This window comes from Pteropus medius, unplaced genomic scaffold (assembly GCF_902729225.1).
Source record: "Pteropus medius unplaced genomic scaffold, Ma_sr-lr_union100, whole genome shotgun sequence".
Classification (NCBI taxonomy): Eukaryota; Metazoa; Chordata; class Mammalia; order Chiroptera; family Pteropodidae; genus Pteropus; species Pteropus medius.
The window spans coordinates 13,759,352-13,779,973 of record NW_024342473.1 but is presented as its reverse complement, the minus strand read 5'-3'; the positions used below and the strand labels follow the sequence as shown (position 1 = coordinate 13,779,973).

At 36.4% G+C, this 20,622-nt stretch overlaps 1 protein-coding gene across 10 annotated transcripts in view; it reads right to left on the bottom strand.

Moving 5' to 3' along the window:
• Nucleotides 1–20,622, bottom strand: part of CSNK1G1 (casein kinase 1 gamma 1) — a 146,833-nt gene that overhangs the window by 48,114 nt on the left and 78,097 nt on the right. For 9 of the 10 annotated variants that reach the window (XR_005653366.1, XR_005653367.1, XM_039865319.1 and 6 more), the window contains one exon: nucleotides 19,245–19,314. The exons of the other annotated variant lie outside the window; for it this stretch is intronic. Coding sequence is in view for 4 of the 9 variants with exons in the window: in XM_039865319.1 (XP_039721253.1) it covers nucleotides 19,245–19,314 (70 nt within the window). In the remaining 5 variants the exon portion in view is untranslated. The remainder of the gene's footprint in view (nucleotides 1–19,244; nucleotides 19,315–20,622) is intronic. 10 annotated transcript variants of the gene reach the window in all.

The following is a 20,622-nucleotide window of genomic DNA, read 5'->3' as shown; positions in this document are numbered from 1 at the left end:
GTACTACACACAGACAAATGTAAATATCTTCCCTTGTCTCAAAAAACCATCTGCCATTCAAATAGGTTAAATGACCAACAAAATTAGTCATTTTAGTTGACTAATGTGCAAAGGAAGCCTGATGACATCTTTCATTTTCTTCACTCCATTTATAGAAAGATTCTTTAGTTTGGCCCCAGTTAACTTGGAATTATATGGTCTTTTCCTATTCTTTTTTATTAAAATGTAGCTAATATGCAGTATTATATTAGTTTCAGGTGTATGTCATAGTTATTTGACATTTACATACCCAAGGAAGTGATCACCATTTTAAGTGCAGCATCCATCTGACACCATACAACACAATCACAATATTATTGCCTATATTTCCTATGCTGTACATTACATCCTCATTACTTATTTTATACCTGGAAGTTTGAACCTCTTATTCCCCTTCACTGTCTTCCCCCCGTTTTTGATTTTTCAATTACAGTTGACATTCGACATTGTTTTATATTAGTTTCAGGTGTACAGCATGATGGTTAGATATTTATATAATTTACAAAGTGAGCTCCTGACTAGTCTAATCCACCTGGTGCTATACACAGTTATTACCATATTACAGACTATATGCCACATGCTCTACTTCACATCCCCATGACTATTTCATAACTACCAATTTGTATTTCTTAATCCCTTCATGTTTTTCACCCTACCCCTCCAAACTCCCAACCATCAGCTCATTCTCTTTATCTATGAGTCCGTTTCTGTTTTGTTAATTTCATTCTTTAGATTTCGCATATCTGTGAGATCATATGGTATTTGTCTTTCTCTGTCCGATTTATTTCACTTAGCATACTGCCTTCTGGGTCCATCCATCGCAAATGGTAATATTTCATTCTTTTTCGTGGCTGAGTAATAATACTCCACTGTATATATGTACCACAATTTCTTTATCCAATTGTGTATTAATGGGCACTTAGGTTGCTTCCATATCTTGGCTATTATAAAGAATGTTGCACTGAACAGAGGAGTGCATATATCTTTTCAAATTAATGTTTTGGATTTGTTTGGATAAATATAAATGATCTTGTCTTTACACAAGTAGCCCTTTTTTTATCTCACTTAAATCTCACAGTTATCCTGTGAGTAAAAAAGGGGAAATACTATTAGTAACTCCATTTTACATAGGAGATAGAGACCCTGAGAGATGCTGTGTGACCTTTCTTAGGTAACAGGGTTGCCCAAGTAAGATAACCAGATTGCTCAACTGCAGATTCATTCTCTCTTCTTTAAACTAAGCTGCCTACATTCTCTGCCTCTGTTCTTCCTCCTTAATTCATGTGATTGCCAAAGTTATTCTCCGTGGTCCCTACCTCACCCTCTTCCAACCATGTGCTTTTTGGGCTAACATTTACTTCTTTCCAGTTAATTTTCTGTCATTCTTTCAGGATACAAATCCCCTGCCCCTGCCACACAGGCAGCTTAATCTGTTCTGTTCACCACTCGGTTCCCATTATTTTTATATCAGCTCCATAAATACGACTTTTCCAGCTTTCCTATCACGTGTCCAATCTCTCTATAGTTCTTGAGCCCTGTCAGTTCCAGTCCCTGGTTTAAAAATAGTGATATATGCCCATTTCAAACAAACATAGCAGCAAACTAAAAGCAGTACAGAAATATATGAAGAAAAAGTATTCATGTCCACAACAGATAATACACATATGAATAATTAAGAATACTTTTCTGCAACTTCATTTTAAATTTATTATTATACAGTAGACATTTTTTCTGGTCAACACATGGATATACCTCATTTATTTTAATAGCTACATAGTATCCCATCCTATGATGAATCATATTTGTTTAAGTTTTCCTGTATTGATGGACATTTAAGTTCTATCCATATATTTGTTATCAGAAATAAGATATTATAGTGAACACCTGTTGTTTTTGCCTGAGCTGCATCCTTTTCTTCTTCTTCTGATAAGAACACCTTCCTCTTCCAGTGGAAAAGCACCATTTCTTCAATGTTACTTTACGTGGTTAAAGCGGGGTCAACCCATTCTGCACTACGACCCCAAAGATATGACTCATGCCAAGTGAATTAGAGAATTCTACCCCCTGCCTGGGGAACTAGGTCAAAGATGGGTGCTTGACTCATGTCAGTACAATGACAGTCAACTCTAGGATGGGGAACTGTAGAGAAGCATTCCCACCCTCCCCCTGCCCTAATTGCTAAACTAGAAGGAGTTAGCCTGGAACTTCCAGAGACTATGACGTGTGAACAGAGAGACTACCTGAGAAAGAAACCAACACAGAAAAAGTAGAGCTGAGAGCAACAGAGAGGCAAATATACCACATCCCCTGAGGACCAAGGACAGCGCTGGTCCTAGATCAGGCTGGCCTGAGATGAGAACATTGTTGGACTCCTCAGTCTTGTGAGCCAAGAAATTCTTCCCCCACCAGCTGTCTCTCTTAAGTGAGCTTGAACTCCATCATTTGAAAATGAAGGTGTTTAAACACATAAGCACACAATACTGCAAAAAAATCTTTTTTTTTTTTGCCTACATTTTGGGGCAAGAATGCAAATGTATCTTGAGGGTAACTTCTGTAAAGAGGAAAGAAATGCTGAATCAAGGGGCATGCCTATTTAACATTTTAGTATATACTGACAAAATGCCAGAGTTCTAAATTCTCTTTGGTCCCTGGTGTGCTTCGAGCCCTGGGCCTATTTTCAACATTTAGTTGAAAATTTAGTCTCATTAAGTATTCAGGCCCATGGAGTATTTAAAAATGCTTTTAGAAGCTGCCTTGACCCATTATTCCCAAAGCCCCAGTACTACGTTATCTCCTCTCTTACACTTAGCCACAGTGTATTCGGAGGAAATCTAGCTCTTTATCCAAATTATCGTTGATATTTCAAAGTTGAGAGAATCCTTCCTACTCCACTATTTGTTCAATGCTATAATTAGAAAATTTCAAAGAATACTCCTATCACAAAAGTCTATTGGCCATAAACTGTTCTATAGTTTATGAAGTATTTTTATATAAATCCTCTCATTTAATCCTATCAAGTACATACAGGTATTGCTATTCTCATTTTATAGGTAAGTAATTGATCTGGAGTGATTTGCTAATGTCATATAGTGAGTGGTACAGCCAAGACCTAAAACCCCAACTTCTGCCTCCAAGTCTCATTCAAGGACATCTAGAGTGATAGCAAGTACTACTGGACCACATTACTTTGATAGGAAACTAACCAATTTTGTAAAGATTCAGTAAAACATGGTGTGTATATGAACTTAATGGACAATCACAAGATATTGATAATGTTTACAGATGATGAACTCAAGTAAATAAAGAAAATAATATTTCCCTTACAAAATCACAGGTAAGATTATATCAAGAATGCATTAGCAGTATTTTTCTAATGTAACTACTAAGGAGTCAATCATCAAATAAAGCCTAATAAATTAAACACATCATTTAAGAATTCAGAAAGCAACCTGTCATATGCTCAGATTAATACAAAAAGTATGAAAAGCAGATAAGCATATGTTTTCATTAACTTTGGACCCATTTAACAAATTGTTCCCAGCAGTCCTCTGAGAAAAATAAAACCCACTAAGAAATACAGCCTAATCATAGCACAGAAGCAGAGTGTCCCCTATTATTGAACTCCCTTAATATTGTATAATCCCTCTTTAAGCATCAACATACCTGGGAAAGTAAGGTACCAAGTGTCACCTTCATTTTCTGAATGGGAAAGTAGAGGTTAAGTGGCTTGCCACAGAACAACCAGTCAATGGAATAGATGCTATAGTCTGCCATTTTTTTCTCATTTGAACCTTCACCTAAGTCTCTCTCCAGTCAAAACAGATGTGACCGGATGAGACATTCAAGATAACCTTATAATTCTGATCACTGAGGAGGCAAGAAGACTTGTAAGGAAGCAAAGTGAACTTATTTATCTTGCTGATTAGTCTGAGGAATAAGTACCACAATATCCCTGCTTCCCAGTTTCAAATTCAATGAAGTTCAATGTGTCTGGTAGTCAGTTTGTCTATTCATCCACCAAACATTACAAATGAGAATACAGTGTTATGGGAACAGTAAAGAGAGGCCTCTAACCTTGACTGAAGGGGCTGGAGAAGGCTTCACAGAGCAAGAGTCACAGGCTGAGTCTCGAAGGATGGTTAGGAGCTGATTAAGCTGGAGTGGGGAGAGTGAATCTTGGAGGCTGAGGGAGCAGCATATAGGTAGCTAAAAGCACAGAGGCAAGAGCAGGGTAATTGCTCTTGGAAATTAGAAAAATGAAGACTATTTTGTTCTCACATGCTGTCTCTTTTAATTCTGAACCAGTGGTTGGTTAAACAAATGTCTCTAAAAATTGTGGCAGAGATCATTAAGAAAGTTGAAAAGGCAAAGATATCTAAATAAATAAAAAGATCCAAAGAATAAAGAGGAAAAGTAAGGATTTATCTGAGTATTATACAGCCATATTGGCTTAGTATATCTTTAATAAGTTTCACAGGAAGTATTTTCTTCTAAGCATACACTAGGAATACATTATTGCATCATAGCAGTACTGTCTAACAGAAATACAATGCAAGCCACAAATGAGGACCACGAATTTTAAGTTTTCTAGAAGGCACATTTTAAAAGTAAAAAGAAACAGGTAAAATTAAGTTTAATAATATATTTTATGTAACTCATATTTAAAATATCACCTCAACATGTAATTAATTTTAAAATTGAGATAGTTTACATCCTTTTAGGAAGGTACTAAATCTCTGAAATTCAGTGTATATTTTATTAAGATCAGTCACATTTCAGGTGCTCAATAGGCACATGTGGCTTGTGGTTCAGCTCTGTAAAGAGTTATGAAACATGTAAGCGAGGCTGGCTTATGTACAACAGTGGAGCAGAAAAGAGATTCTATACTTGGTAATCTGCATGACCTTGACCAAGAAGTTTTCTCCAGCTCACAACTCTCTCCCTCCTCTAAACTATCCAGAACTACTAATTCTCATCCGGAGCCAAACACATGTTGTCTCCCTTTTAGAAGATAAGTTAGGGGCAGTGTCTATTCTTGTTCACCACTGTATCCCCAGGGCTTAGCTTAAAACAGTACTTACCCCAGTGGGATGCTCAGTGAATAGTTCTTCAATAAATGCATGAACAGACACATACCTGTCTTTGGACCTTCACTTATTTTGTACCTGGAAGGATTTCCTTACTCTTCTATTTGAATATGTCCAAGTAAATCATACCCTTCAGCCTCACAGTTCTCAGTAAAGCCTTTCCTGCTTCTAAATAATCAGAAACCATTTTTCCATTCAAAACTTCCAAATCATTTTATATATATCTTTAAAATAATAACATTCCACTTTTTTAGTTTGCATTATAGTTAGTTAGACACATTAGTGAGCTCCTTGAGTGCAGCACAACAATGCTTTATAATCAGTAAACATTAAATTTTCCTTCCAATGAGGTTCAAGTCTCCTAAAAGGCAGAGACCATCTTATTATAAACCCTCTGGCCCTCAAATTAATCAGCATAGTACTGTGGACACAGCTGATGCTTACCATATTTTTGCTAGTGAAACTTCATCTCCTTGTATTATGACTAAAGTAATTATTAATAAGAGATTGCTACAGGTTGGTAAGGAATGATAACTTAAAGCAATATGAAGTATAAAGAAAGAGGAAATGTAGGGAAAAGTTAAAAGTGTGTCAGACTGTTGAAAGCACAAAAGAATGCAGAGGTGTATAGAGCTGAAAAACTCTTAAGTGGGTGGGATATAAATTACTTGCTTAGGAGTTGTGGAAAGATGATGACAATATAATTGGTTACAAATGTTAAAAATTCACTTTTTATTGGTTTTCGTCTTAAGCATGCTTATAGATGAGTTATATTCTACAAATACGAAAGGGCTTAGCTACCAAGAAGATTACTATTTTAACGATAGGTAAGCAGAGTTATCTATCTTCATGTGGTTTGTTCCTGGAGCTTAAGGAATATATTCTCTCTCACCGATGACTGACAAACATCGAAAAGAAATTTGTTAAATTTTAATATAAGACAGTGGATACATGCTTCCACCTTCTTTTAACTCATAGGAATAATTCACTTCAATGATTCATCTCTTTCATTCCATACTACTTCATTGCTTGGGATACTAAATGTTACCTTCCTTCTTAATGATTAATCTTGACAAACTATGAGGTAGGAGTGGTAATGACTGAGGGCTCTAGTCGGTCTTATGATGGTCACACTGAGCTTACTCTAGCCCTTTGTTTGGACTAAACCTTCTGACTTTGATCCTTAAACAAGCATTCTCTAAGAGCAGTCATGAAGCCATGCTTAATGTCAGAAGAATGGCTGTAAGGATAGGAAAGGAAGAGAAACATGCAGGTACATAGTAAGAGAGGTGTGAGTAACGACAGAAAAGCATGACCTGGAATTAAAGGGAGAAAATAGCATCAAAACCCTGGGGGTCTGTGTTGATTATAAGCAAGCTGTCACTGACAGGCTTTGGTGACTGACCTTTTCTAAAACTTCGCCTGCTTAAGCACTATGAAGTACCAGTTTTCTGGAACTAATTACAACTCACCAGCCCAGTCTACTTACAAATAAGTTACTTGGGTCTATTTCTGGAAACTAACCTTCTATTTTTCATGAAGTTCCTTAAAAAAATACAAAATCCAAGTACCAAATTTTGCCTTCACACTAGAGCAAATACCTCTAGCAGTTCTGCACTTTACAAAACAATACATTGAAAAGGTGTTAGTACTTTGTGTTACTGTGAGGTGTATGCAGGCCAAACAATTTCTATAATAAACTCACGACACTCTATTTGCAATTAAAGAAATTATTTGCCCAACAAGTCATTACCAGCAAAATGTTTAAAATAGAATTTTTTCTCCCCAGGAGGGAGAGGGACAAATTTTATGTGTATGATTAAAGGTAATTACTCTAAATGCCTCATGTGACTTAGAGCTATTTGCAAGTTTCATGGGGCAGAGAAGGGCCGCATGGGGATTTGCTCTAACAGGTAAGCAAGTCTCTTCCAGCGTTAATATGAACTTTTGTTGCTTATATTTCATTTTACCAGAGTACCTTTATTAGCTATAATATGAGAAATGTCCCACTGCTCTAAACTATGGAAAATACACATAAAGGACACAGAGCCACAGAATTTGTCCTAGTCCAGAAGTGCACTGAGTGTTGCGTTTCAGAAATATCAGTTCCTTTTTTGGCTAACTAGTTTAGCTAGTTAATAAAGGTTAAAGTCATGAAGTTTCATCCTAGGAAGAATGAACAGAAATTCATAGTACTAACACCACGAAATTAGTTCCATTAAAGACTAGCAATTATTAGTACTGAGTATGTAAATCACATCTTTCCAAGCCCAGTAAATGAAACAACTCTTTCTATTTTTTCCTCACAAAATTAAGCATTACTCACAGACTGGAATTATGTTATAACATCAAGGGAAGCATTTAAATGTCCTTTAAAATGTTTTCTGGACAACAGTAGGTAGATTTGGAAATTTACAAACATGCAGACACACTCTCTAAAAGGAAAAGATTACCACATAACACTTTTTGTTGTCTAAAGTTTGTCTCATATAGTATAAAGGCAGAGATGCTGTTGATATACCACTCTCAGGTTCTTGCTACTGACTCACCAACTCAAGCACACTTTTATATTTAGGTTCCGCTCCCCAAGGGGAACAACAGTGACACTGGTGCTGCTCCTTCTGCAAAGAATACACAAAAGCTCAGATATTTTCAAACATCCTCCTCACCCTTTACTCAGAGGACAGGACTTTAACCTTTTTTGTTTTAGAATACGAGGCTTCTGCTCTTGCTCTAATATGTACTTATTTCAAATAGGCTACTCATGGAGAAAGAAGCAGATCCTTCAGAGGGTGAAAGTTTGGTAGATGTGTTTTTAAATCTCAGTTCATCATTCCAGACTCCCACAAAGTACGAGATCTGCCTCTCTTAACATAGGCCCAAAGCAGGGTTTTCCCCTAAGATTATTCTTTTCTTTCTCCTAACAATTAGTTGCAAAAGAGGCAATTTTCTTTCTGAGAGCACTCATTGCTCTATGCCAGGTCACAACACAGTTGCTGCTTTCGGGCTCTAGTCCCCATTTTGAGAATCTCAATATATTGAACTGTCTTAAGGAAAAATGTTTTGCTTTTTTTTTTTGTAAGTGTAACATGAATAGAAAGAAAAGTAACGTCTGTAAGTTCACCATTCTTTTGTTACACTACTGACTGTTTTCTCCCAGTTCTTAAAGTCACATTCTTAGAGAAAGCGGCTCTCTGCTGAGTGGTGGTGTCCACATGATTTTTTATCTCCTGAATAAGGTACCTGGAAAAGGACTGAAAGGCTGTTTCAAACTGAGTCAGTCAGTCTCTTTTCCAGGAACTTGCAATTTGGACACAGGGCTCCAGTCAATCTTTGCAGGTGCTTAAATTAAGAAGGGCTACATGAAAGGCCTTTTCCCACCAAATATGAGAAGAACCTGAGAAGGATGGTAATGTGAAGAAAATGAAAAGGGCTAACAGAAACTGAGGCAAGAGATTTTATAACCCTAATCCGACAGAGAGTCAAAGTATCAGAATCTGGAAGAGCTGAACCAGGGAAGGAGTAGTTGTCTTGGTTCCCAGAGGCTCCTCAAGTGCATTATTCTAACCTCTAGTGAGACCTATATATTTTCTTCCTTGGTTCCATGATATGTCCCTGTGGTGGCCTTCCAGTAAATCCTCCTTTGGGCCTAAGCTAATTGAAATAGATTTAAAATAGTGTTGACTAACACACACATAACTGCTCATCTTTCTCCTCTTCAACCATCATTTCCTTAATACTCACTGTGTGCAAGACACTATACTAGATTCTTTAGAGAGGGAAGAAAAAACAAAGGATAAATAAGACACAGACTCTGCCTTTAGGGAGCTTACAGGTAGAAAACAAGAGAAGTAATAGCTAACATGCTACTAAGTCAAGCCTTTCATAAAAAATCAGTAAAATGAAGGAAGAATGTGATGTGGAATGACATAAGAACCAAATTTACTTACTCAAATTTAACAGTATATGCTTGGCCAAAAAACATTTAAGAAAATAAAAACACTATCATAAAAGATTTTGCTAATGTATACCTTATTGTATAAACTCTGCACCACTGTATATACTATCCTTCATGCTATGCAGTACATTTTTAATGAACATGATCATATATACAAATCCAGTTAGAATATACTCTGGGCAATTTAAGGAATTTTTCAAAGTTAACTTTGATTATGTGTGATTTTCACTTGTGTGCTAACTTTAGCTCCTAACCTCACCTCACTCCACTGTGTTTAACAGTTAGTTTCCTTAGAAAAACTGTCACCCTTGAAATCCTAACATTTTAAAATAAGATACCTATACATTAGTAGATAGGTGTGATGTGTGACAGTTGATAGTAGCTACTTATTTGACTAATTATTAGCTTATCTCAGCAGCCAACTGAAACTAACATATGGTATTTTGAGAGGTATCTCAAGATTTTGAACTAGACTCAAATTAGGCTACCAAGTCCCTAAAGTGACAATGCTTCAATATGACAAACTACCACACAGATGGGCCCCAGCAACTTATTCTCTAACATTTTTATCTTACTAGAATATTTTCAATATTTAATTATTTTTCAATCATAATATTCAACTTGACATTAAATTCATCATACTTTAGTATCTCATCTCTCAAATCCATATTGAATAAAGCTAAAAGAACCTCAGCACTGTTTGAAATCAAAATTTTTTCCTTTGGGCAAGCTGCACATAGATAATTGCAAATCCTTCTCTAGAGTTATTCTCTTTTTTTTAGAAAGGAGAGTAAAGCGATCTAGAGTGCTATCTTTTCTAAACCATAACTATTACGAATAGAACCAATGGTCAAGATGATGTAGTGGGTAAACACTGTGTTCACCTCCTCTCACGATCAGATTAAAATGACAACTAAACTACAAAACCATCATCGTTGGGAATTGCCTGAGGTCTGGCTGAACAAAAGTCCTACAACTAGGGATATACATAAGAGGCTACTTCAAGACTGGCAGGAGAGGCAAAGACGTGAACCAGGCTGGTCCCACAACTGTGTATGGTGGTTGAGAATCAGGAGGGATATCTTGGCTGCAGAGGTATCCCTGGAGGAACAAGAGGTCATGGCCCCACACTGGGATCCCCAGCCCAGGGTTCCAGGGCCAGGAAGAGAAGTCCCCATACCTATGACTGTGAAATCAGCGAAGATTGTGGTTGAGTAAGACAGAGGGCTGCGGGAATCACAGCCATTCCTCTCAAAGGGTCTATGCACACTGACTTACTCGCTGACGGACTCACTTGCTCTGAGCTCCAGCGCTGGGGCGGCTGCTTGAAAAGCACGAGGGACATATGGGGAGGAACTGAAGTGTCTGGCTTCAGGGCCAGGGCTAAGGGGTCAGCTTTCTCCCAGGGAGAAGTGCTGGCAGAATCCACTGCTCCTTTGTTGAGCTCTCCCCCATCCCTGCGTGCAGATGCAGGCGAATGCCACATCTGAGTCTCCACTAACCTGGCTAACACAAGTCGCCCTGCCGAAGTCATTCCGAGACCCCACTCTTCCCAAGTTGTGGGCCCACCCAAGCTACCTATAAATGGCCTGTCTTGGCTCATGCTGCAGGCTTTGCTAAAATCTCTTAAAGGTTCACAAAACCCAAATAAGTAGCATCTGGATTGGGGGTGGCCTGTTCCACTTGCTGAGCAGCTGCAAGCCCTGCACTAGCAGGAGCCAGTCTCAGTTTCCGCCTCTAAGCCCAGCATGGGTGGTGGCCATCTGTGGACTGTTTGGTGATTTTGCCAGGGGCCCCGAGAAGTGCACAGGCTGCAACTGAACTTGGCCTGCAGCAGGGTCCCTCCCACGAGGACCTAGCCAGAACATCATCTGGCTGCCTCCACAGACGACACGCCCAAAGGGCAGACTGGGAAGGTTCCAGAACTCTGCTAAAATGAATCTTTCTCATAGGGTCTGCCCCTTACTGGGCAGTCCTCACAACCAATTACCCCAAGGGTCAATCCCTCCCACTGACATGCAAATAGTAACCAAGGCTCAACTACAACAGGAGGGCACACGCACTAAAGACATATCTGGAGCACCCAGCTCAGGTGACCAGGGAAAACTACACCACTGGGCCCCACAGGATACTACATAAGGCTACGCTACTAAGACCAGGTGACTTAAGAACCCTACCTAATACTTAGAAACAAACAAAGGGAGGCAGCCAAAATCGGAAGATAAAGAAACATGTTCCAAATGAAAGAACAGAACAAAACTCCAGAAAAAGAACTAAAAAAAAAATGGACACAAGCAATCTACCAGATGCAGATGCTCAATTAACTTAGGGGAAGAGTAGATGAACTCAGGGAGAACTTTAACAAAGAGATAGGAAACATAAAAATGGAGATAGAAAACAAAACAAAAACAGTCAGAAATGAAGAATACAATAACTGAAATAAAGAATTCATTAGAGAGAATCAACAGTAGATTACATAAAGCAGAGGATCAAATCAGCGATTTAGAAGGAGGCTCAAATGAGCACAACTGTATTTCAACGTGACCACATTTAGCTCCTTGGAAAGAAACAAAAACCTCCCTCAAGATCACAAATGTGATGGGTTCACCATAGCGGGAATTCTGCTCTACTGACTCAGAGAAAAGAACTGGAAAATATCAAGTGACTATTGCTTGAGAATCCATAAGAAATTCTTCAAAAATTAAGCTGTTATTTCTTCATTCTATTATCTTATCTTTTTAAAGCTATGAAAAATGTAAATAGGATATTTCTATTTCTACAGGAAAGTTAGATCTTCAGTTTCAGTGTAAAACAATACTGCCCTGTGTTTATATAGCACTTTTCCCTTAAGAATTCAAGGACTTTACAGACATTACCTCATTCAACACCAGCAGGTCTGCAAACTCGATAAGAAATGGAAGGTTTTCCTGATGTATGAATAAGGAAACTGAGGCACATGCTTAACACTGAGTCACAGAGAAACAGCTGGAAAAATTGGGCTAAACTTTTCTCCTTGTTCCAATTCTTGGCTGTCTCTACTTATTCACACTGCCTGTAATTACAGATGGCGGGTGTCTAAATCTCCACAGCCCTCAAAACAAAATTTCAAGGCTGCCCATTTATACTAATTAAGATCAGTTTTCTCCTGAATTTAGTGGTATGTCTCCTCTCTGGAAGAGAGATTTCTGAAAACTTATACATGGCAAGAAAGGATCCAGATTTCCCCTTCTTGTACCAAGATCACTATTTTATCCTTTTAATCTTGTTCTGAAAACTCTCTACCCAACAGGAGACCAAAAAGTTTCTTCTAAATTTCTTAACCACTCTTCACTATTGGATATCTAAGTTGAGGCATGTTACTTGTACCCAACTACATTTGTCATTTGATTCACTTCCATTTTAAGTAAAATCCCCATTTTTCCAGTATCTCTTTAGATGCTCTTACTTTTAATTTTTCTGTGTACTGCTTCCTGTTTGCCCAGCTTGTTTACAATGTACTCCTCAGGAAGTTCACAACATTATAGGAGTGTTTTGTCAACCTCACATTTTCTTATGATTTTTTTTTTCAGATCTATGCTTTATTCCTCTGTTGAAGCAGAACTATGTTCTTGTTAACAGTTGTCTAGATTCAAAGCTCTTTTTCTGGTACCAACTGGCACCTCTTATCTTTTTTGATGACATATAAAACCATTCCCTCCCAGAAACTTCAAAATTGCAAAGCCCGATCAGCTCTATGAACACTTTCTTTATTCACAGCATAAAGGTTTGAGTGGGTGAAAACGGTTTGCACAGGGTACCTCTAAGCTTCTCAGTTGTATGTATGGCACATGTATTTAATATAAATAAATAATTTACTTTAGAAAGAAATGTTTCAAAACCTAGATAGCCCAAGGACATAAAAGGTTATGGAGGTAACAAAGGCAGCCTTCTAAGGCATGAAATTTGCGGGCATTATGTGAAACAGGAAATCCTACTCTTTCACTGGGGAGAAATTATGGGCCTTTGCTTCAATTAAGCATTTTTATGGCTATCTTACACCACTCTGTTATAATTAGGTATGAAATAATGGGTGGAAGGCCCCAGGCATCCACTGAGTATATGTATTTGTATATGTATACATATAGACAAGAATCTATACAAAAACATGGGACAAACACATTCTTAGCTCCAGTTTGCCTACTGTGTGACCCTGTGTAAGTCAGTTACTAAAATTTCCTGTGCTCGAAAATGGGAAAAATGAAATAACATATAAAATATCTACCAGGTATTTAAATTCACTTGCATTCTCTCCCCAATGAGATTTTGCCTGGGCTTTGGTTCATTGTAGAATTTCAATAAGTATCTTCCTGTCTTTTTTTGTTTGAGGATTAGCATCTTCTTTATAAGAGAGCCAAAGCAGAATGGTCATTCACAGTTTAGAATAGCTGTTGGAAAGCCAGGACATGGCAACTCTGGGTTCTATCAGCTATGATATATTTATTCCTAGAGCCCTTGAGAATTTTTCTCAGGTACATAGCTAGGTAGGAGTGGAATTAAGTGTTTAAACAGAGCAAGATGAGTTCCTCCACTACACTTATAGGACCTCTCAATGCAATTAAGAAGGGTCCAGAAGCAAAGAGATCATTGTAGTGTCTGTTTATAGTGCAGTTAGGCCTTTCCAAATGCCAAGTGAAGTGGTAGGAATTATTACCATAACCTACACTATTACTATTACTAAAAATGTCAAAGCTATTGTTCAAAACCACTGTTCCTCATGAAGTTAACTCTGAGAACAGTAACAGAACTTTATAGCTCCTTTTAGCTAAGTCAGAGGCCTCCACCGAATTTTATCTACTTATATTCTTTTTTTGTATCAAGAGTCCTATTTTCTTGCCATTTGTGTACTCTCTACCTTTTTTCATTTGTTTTTGCCCTTGCCAACTCATTCTCTCTCCCCTACTCCCTTCTCCTGCCACTTCTGCTACATGTTTGGTTCTGGTTCACTCATCTTTTATTTAATTATCAGACATATACTATTCTAGGCCCTTTCATGTGGCTAGCCCATATCAAGCTATGAACTTTCATGCTCATACTGCCCCTCTCCTATGTTTAGGCCTCCTGTCTATTTAGGCCACTGGTTCTGCCTATCTCTGCCCCAAATCTGTCATCCACCAAGTCCTAGTTCTGCGTGTTGGGATATAAGCAAAAGTGGGAGGTGTACCGGATAAAAGAGTTGTGGCATGGGAACTTTAAAAAATGATGATGTATACACTCTCCTCAGTAAAAGGACCCTGAGAACATAGGGAAACCTAAAAACATTCCTATAACAGGAAAATAAGTCCGGGACTTGTGCATGGTGACTACAATACAATTAACACTGATGACTGAAGAAAATGATAAGAAAATAAGAAAGATGGTTATAACTCACAGGGCGCTTTCATCTACTGATTGCAAGGCTTACAGCCTTTAATTACCATAATTAAATACTGCTGTTATTTCTTGTGAAGCTGGAGCATTGTACCAAACAAATACTGAAGATACCAGCAGGGCAAGCAAGTTCCAGGCAATCAGAGTCAATCTTTAAGTCCCTGACTCTTAATCTTATGTATTCAGAACTACTTATAGAAACTACATCTGAAAAGCATAATTGTGCTCAATGCCAAAACTCTTTGTGCTCTGAAAAATCAAAACACTGTGATATAAGGAATGAAGCACAAATAAGACAAAACTGAAAAATGTATTTAGCTTAGTTATAGAGAAAATGTAAAACTCTGACTTTCCAATAGTGAGGAAAAGAATAATATAATATTTTTGCATAGTCATTATGTATACAGTTGCAGAGTTTCACATTTAAAAAGTTTTTCTTTGTAAATTTGGAAATTCTCCAGCAATCTCAGGTTTAATAATTTGAACCATAATTTGCAAATAAAAACCCACCATGACTCTAGCCATCCAATTACATGAAACACTAGGTAATGTTCCCATTTTGATTCACTGACCATTGGATGTTTGTTTTCCTAGGGTGATATTTATAATGTAATTAAAGTCTAAAATATAAGTTTGTCTTCTGAAACTAAGAAAGATATCAAGTATAATAAATATGTGTACCAGAATGTTTCTTGTACAGTAACGTGTGGTCTTTAAGAGTTTTTAAATATGATCTTAGAGTTTAAATAGGTCTTAAAATAACATATTCTAACTTTTTACCCAGTACACAAATCTCCCTTATAAATTCCAGAATGTGTTAACTGTTCAACTTCTGCCTGAAAACTACGCCCCTGTCCAAAGAAATAGGAAATCCTATTGCATAAGACAGCTTATTTCAGTTTACAATTTGCTTCTTTAGTTCCTATAAGGTGTTTGGAAACAAAGGAAACAAGGTATTGCACTACTTTATTATCATTTGTTGAACTTATATTTGAAGATGTTAACACATGGCTCAGGATAAATGGGGACAGAAACGAGTTGCTTGGTGACGAAAGAGGTAAGAGAGAGACCAAAAATCCACTACCACAGTCTTTTAAAAAATTAATAGATACTGTAAAACAATGAATCCAAAATAATAATTTGTCTTTTAAAAAGTAAAAAAAAATTAGTTATGATAATAATTTATAGTCAGGGCAAAAAATGCAAACAATAATAAAAAAATTAAAATGAAAACTTAAGAGTGCCACTGCTTCCCATTTCTAATCGTACCCTTCAAAGATAATCATTAGTAATTTTTTTGTAGATCCATGCAGATATTTTCTATGCTCATGTGGACATATCTGTATTATATATGTATTACTTGTACTACACAAATATGATCGCACTATACTGTTTTGCAAATGTGTTCACTTAAAATTATTTTGGGGTATCTTTCCATATTAGTATATAGGACTCTATCTTCTTTTTAATAGCAAATTACATGGTATAAATATACCATCATTTATTATTCAGATGTATATTGATGACATTAGATTGTAATTGATGACATTAGATTGTAATTGATGACAGTATTGTAATTGTTGTACAAAGAAAAAAATTATCTTCTGTAATTTCTTTCAATAATTTTTGTTCTAGAATCATTTGGAGTAATATGAATCTATCACTTAATAGCTCTTTAAACATTTGAAAATCATCACATATCATATGGGGAATAAATGAGAGAACACATTAAAGATTTGAGTCGTAATACTCTGGTATCAGAAATCAAGAAGGGAAATGAGTTCCTCGAAAAAAAAATCTAATATTGACAACATAAAATCGATGCCTAAATTATGATGTATGAAGCTAATGGGATATTATACAATGATTAGCAACATGAAGACTATGTAGCATTATGACAAATAATGTTAAGTGAAAGAACACATGAGGTTGCATGTGAACTGAGATTAGCTATAAAATATGTCTGCATATTAAAAGGAGAGAAATATTCAAATGAGATGTAGCTGAGTTAGGGTAGTTAGAGTATGACATGGTGAAATCTTGTCTACTTTCTTGTCAACTGATCTATTTTCAAAATAAGTTTCCTTTTTTGGCCATCCCCAGAGAACATTTTTATTAATAACTTGGCAAAAATATAAAAAGGTATGCTCATCAAATCTTCCTAACTTCTGTCTGTCACCAGAACACTTCCTAACTGACTACTCTGTGGAAGAACTATGTTGGGCCCTGACATTTGAGATATAAGGGTGAAGAAGGTATAAGCCTCATTCTCAAGTTTATAATCTGAGGTGGGGGATATGCAATTACTATTAAAAACCATTCAACAGATAATCATCAGTAACAGAATCAGGATTGAAAAGTATCTCAATATTTAATAATAACAGGATAAAATAACATGACATCTAAGAGGTTTAGGTGCTCTAAATCAATTATGCAACCACAATATGCAGAAAGTCTTTGTTAATGGTAGCTTATATAAAAAATATGTAAAGGTTTCAGCTGAGTAAAACTCCATAAAAGCATAAAAGTCGACTATGTAAAATGGCTGTTAAAATAGCTAATCTAAATTAAAGGAAATATTGTGTCCAGACCAAGGAAGATAATAATCCTACTGTCTCCATATCCAGAGTTATTGGTGCAGTTTTATGAGGCTCATTTTAAGAGAAACGAATGCTTTTGAGTTGTGTGTAACAGAGGGCTCAACGGTGCTCCACGGATATGTAACCATATCCATATCCATATCCACATAGATATATATACATATATCTCAAATTTTGGCTCTATATGAAGAACAGTGAATTACCTTGAAGAGTGATACACTCTATGGCTAGTAGTAGTCAAGCAGAGATGAATGACTGGCAGTTAAGAAGCAATTCTTACACTGGGTGGAAATTTCTAACAGATCTCTAAAGCTCTTCCTATCTTGGAAAATCTTGTAGCTATCTTGTTAGCTGCAGGCAAGAACATTAAGAAGATAACACCCACTACAGTTTCTTTAAGAGCAGAGGAGAATCTTAGAAAGCAGAAAAGAGGTCAGGAATAACCACTGAACTTCATGTAAGACCTAGAAAGCTTTGTAACTCTCAGATGATTGTCAGAAGAGACACTGGGAGGTACACCAATGATGGCCAACCTGCCTGAGTATGAGTCAATAGCTGGCCTGACCACTACAAAAGAGCCCTCCTATTCCCACTGCAACAGATGCAAGTCTCAGAGGTTCCAGTTTTTCCTTGCTGCCTTAAGTGAATGGCGATTTTTTTAAGTCAACTTTCCTCCAATGCTCTACCTATTAAATCTTGTTTCCAGTGCATGGAGAATGCAGAAACTTCAAGAATCTACAATGTTCTCTGTATTTGGTGACATTATGAACCAGCAGCACAGGCATTACTCCTACATTAACAAGTTCGTGAGATTTTGTGGCTCCTTACTGAAAAGGGAACATTGGCCTGATTGGGTGGGTCTATTTGGAAGGGCTTGTAGAAGAAATCCTGAAAAATGGCCTGGTCACTTTCCTCTGGCCCACTCAAACTTCTAAGATGGACTGGATCTAGCATGTTTTTACCTGTGTTTTAGATTTGTGAGGCATGTACAAACATGTTTATCTTAAATAAGCTGTGATAATTATTACCTTGAAATTTATGAAACCAGGAACAACATAACAGTCAACTTTAAAATTTAGTTCTGGAAAGACAAGCCTCAAGTTATACATATGTCCAATGAACTCAGCTGCCAATCTTAAATCCTATGCCAGGGACACTATATCTAAGGATACAATCAATGAACAAATACATATCGTGAGCAAGAACTCATGTTAGGTTCAATGAAAGACAATACCCATCCTGGCCTCCCTAGGTTATGACTATGGCTGATTACTGCCATGGTCAGAGTATAAGATCACTTGAATAATATCCAGTGGCTCTTAAATAATTCTATATATCCTAGGAAGTGAAATTCAAATTCCTTCAATAGTACCTTCGGTAGTGGTACTTGAAATAAAAACCATGCTCACCCATTCACATAAAACTGTCACACTGAAGAAAGCATAAAGTAGAGGAACGTCTACTAATGTCAAACAAAGAAACTAGCGCTGAAGGATTTCATCTTCTGCAAGAGGTATTTTATAGGCACGACCTCCTTATGGATGGTAACATTTGATTAGTCAAAATATTCTTCTGGAAGCCAGTAAAAAATTAGAGCTTTAGGTAAAAATTAGGCATGTTTTAAAAAATTACAAACTTAATTTTTAAAAATCCTCAAAGGTCATAGGTATTATAATCAAACTGATATGTCCTCCAAATTAATGAGAATAATGGATAAAAATGATAGTGTTTTGGTATTTCAGAATGTGTATTTTAGCATGTCTTTAAAACAGACATATAGTCTCAATATGGTAAAATATAGCTTACAAATTACCAACTCCTCCTCCTTTCTTTGGGTATACATAAAGAAATGGAAAGAGAATGAATAAACTACCAAAAAGCAAAACTCCCATACTATGTGTATTTCAGGTGGGTGAAAGCATTGAAAGGTTAGTTTGTAGGCACTGTAATGGCATCACAGGTCCCCAAAGCAACTTAATTGCCCCTCCAGGAGCCAGAGAGCAAGCGGCTTTTTAGTTGACTATATTTACCTATCCGGTAAGCAGGGGAGACATATGGTCTGGTAAAAGGGTAAAGTAGACAAGAAAATTTGCTTATTTTAGGGCTTCTGGTATGCTATATGCTAAGTAAATGGAGAAAACAGACTCGACTTACCTGCACTGCCAAGCTGTTTATAAAACCTGTACTCTAAATGAAGCTGTGGAGCACGTGATTTTATTGGTTCCTGAAACCCAAGAAGAGATATTTTGATCAGATTTAGAAAAATCCATTCCTAGGTTTTCAGAGTAAACCAGAAATAAGAACACTTAATATTTTATAGATAATATACATATGTGATAGCATTTTCTTACCACAATTTCTCTTTGAAATGATGAAGCTGAATTACATACAATCCTTTCCATGGATAGTTAAGTAAAAATATTCTGTATGAGCCATCATTCAAGGATAGCTCTCTCATCATGAAATATTCTCCTGAAATGTAGTCTCCTAGGAAACCAGACGCCAAACCTTTAAATTAAAAACCAGCGTGTGTTTCCTCCTTGTTTTATTATGAATTTTGGGTGGTTATAGTTTTATTATTTTTAGAGAAATGATATATGCTCAGGAAGAAAACTTCAGATATGTGAAAATTAAGAAGAAACTAGAAATAATGTGAGATCTTATTTTAAAGAGAAACATTATTAACATTTTGGTGAATGTCCTAAATATTTATTTATATACATATTTATATGTAATATAGACTTAAAAATATTTTAAATAAATGAGATCATACTATATTTGCTGTTCTGTAATGTGCCTTTAAATTCAACAATGTGATGATGACATTTTTCCATAGCAGTTAAGTAAAACTGTATATTATTTTTAATGTTTGTACTAGTCTCCTGTATGCACGTACACATGCACCATAGTTTTTTGACATTTGTACTGTTTTCAGTTTTCAATATTATGAATAATAACTGTAGGAAAATTCTTACGTATATTTAGTTTCACATTTAAGATAATGAGATAATATGTAACTTTAATCAATATGGTCAAGCTTGCAAAAATTGAGTTTTCTAAAGGCCCCAGAGATAAAGCAGCAAAGCTACCACACTTTGCTCTACGCCAAACTTCAAGAATTGGCTAGTTAATTATTCTGAATTGACAGTATATCAGACAACTAGTTAACAAGAAAATCAAACATTACCCTAAAAGGTATATCTGCATACTCATTAGGGGGGCTATTATCAAACACACAGACACACAGAAAATAACAGATATTGGCGAGGATGTGGAGAAACTGGAATCCTTGTGCACTGCTGGTGAAAATGTAAAATGGTGCAGCTACTGTGGAAAATAGTATGGTAATTTCTAAAAAAAAAAATAAATTATCATATGACCCAGGAATTCCACTTTCCTGTTCATAGGAGCATTATTCACAATAGTCAAAAGGTAGAAGCAGCCCTAAAATTTATCAATAAATTAATGGATAAATGAAATATGGGTACATTTTGTTCCATACATAAGATGCATTATTATTTAGCTGTAACAA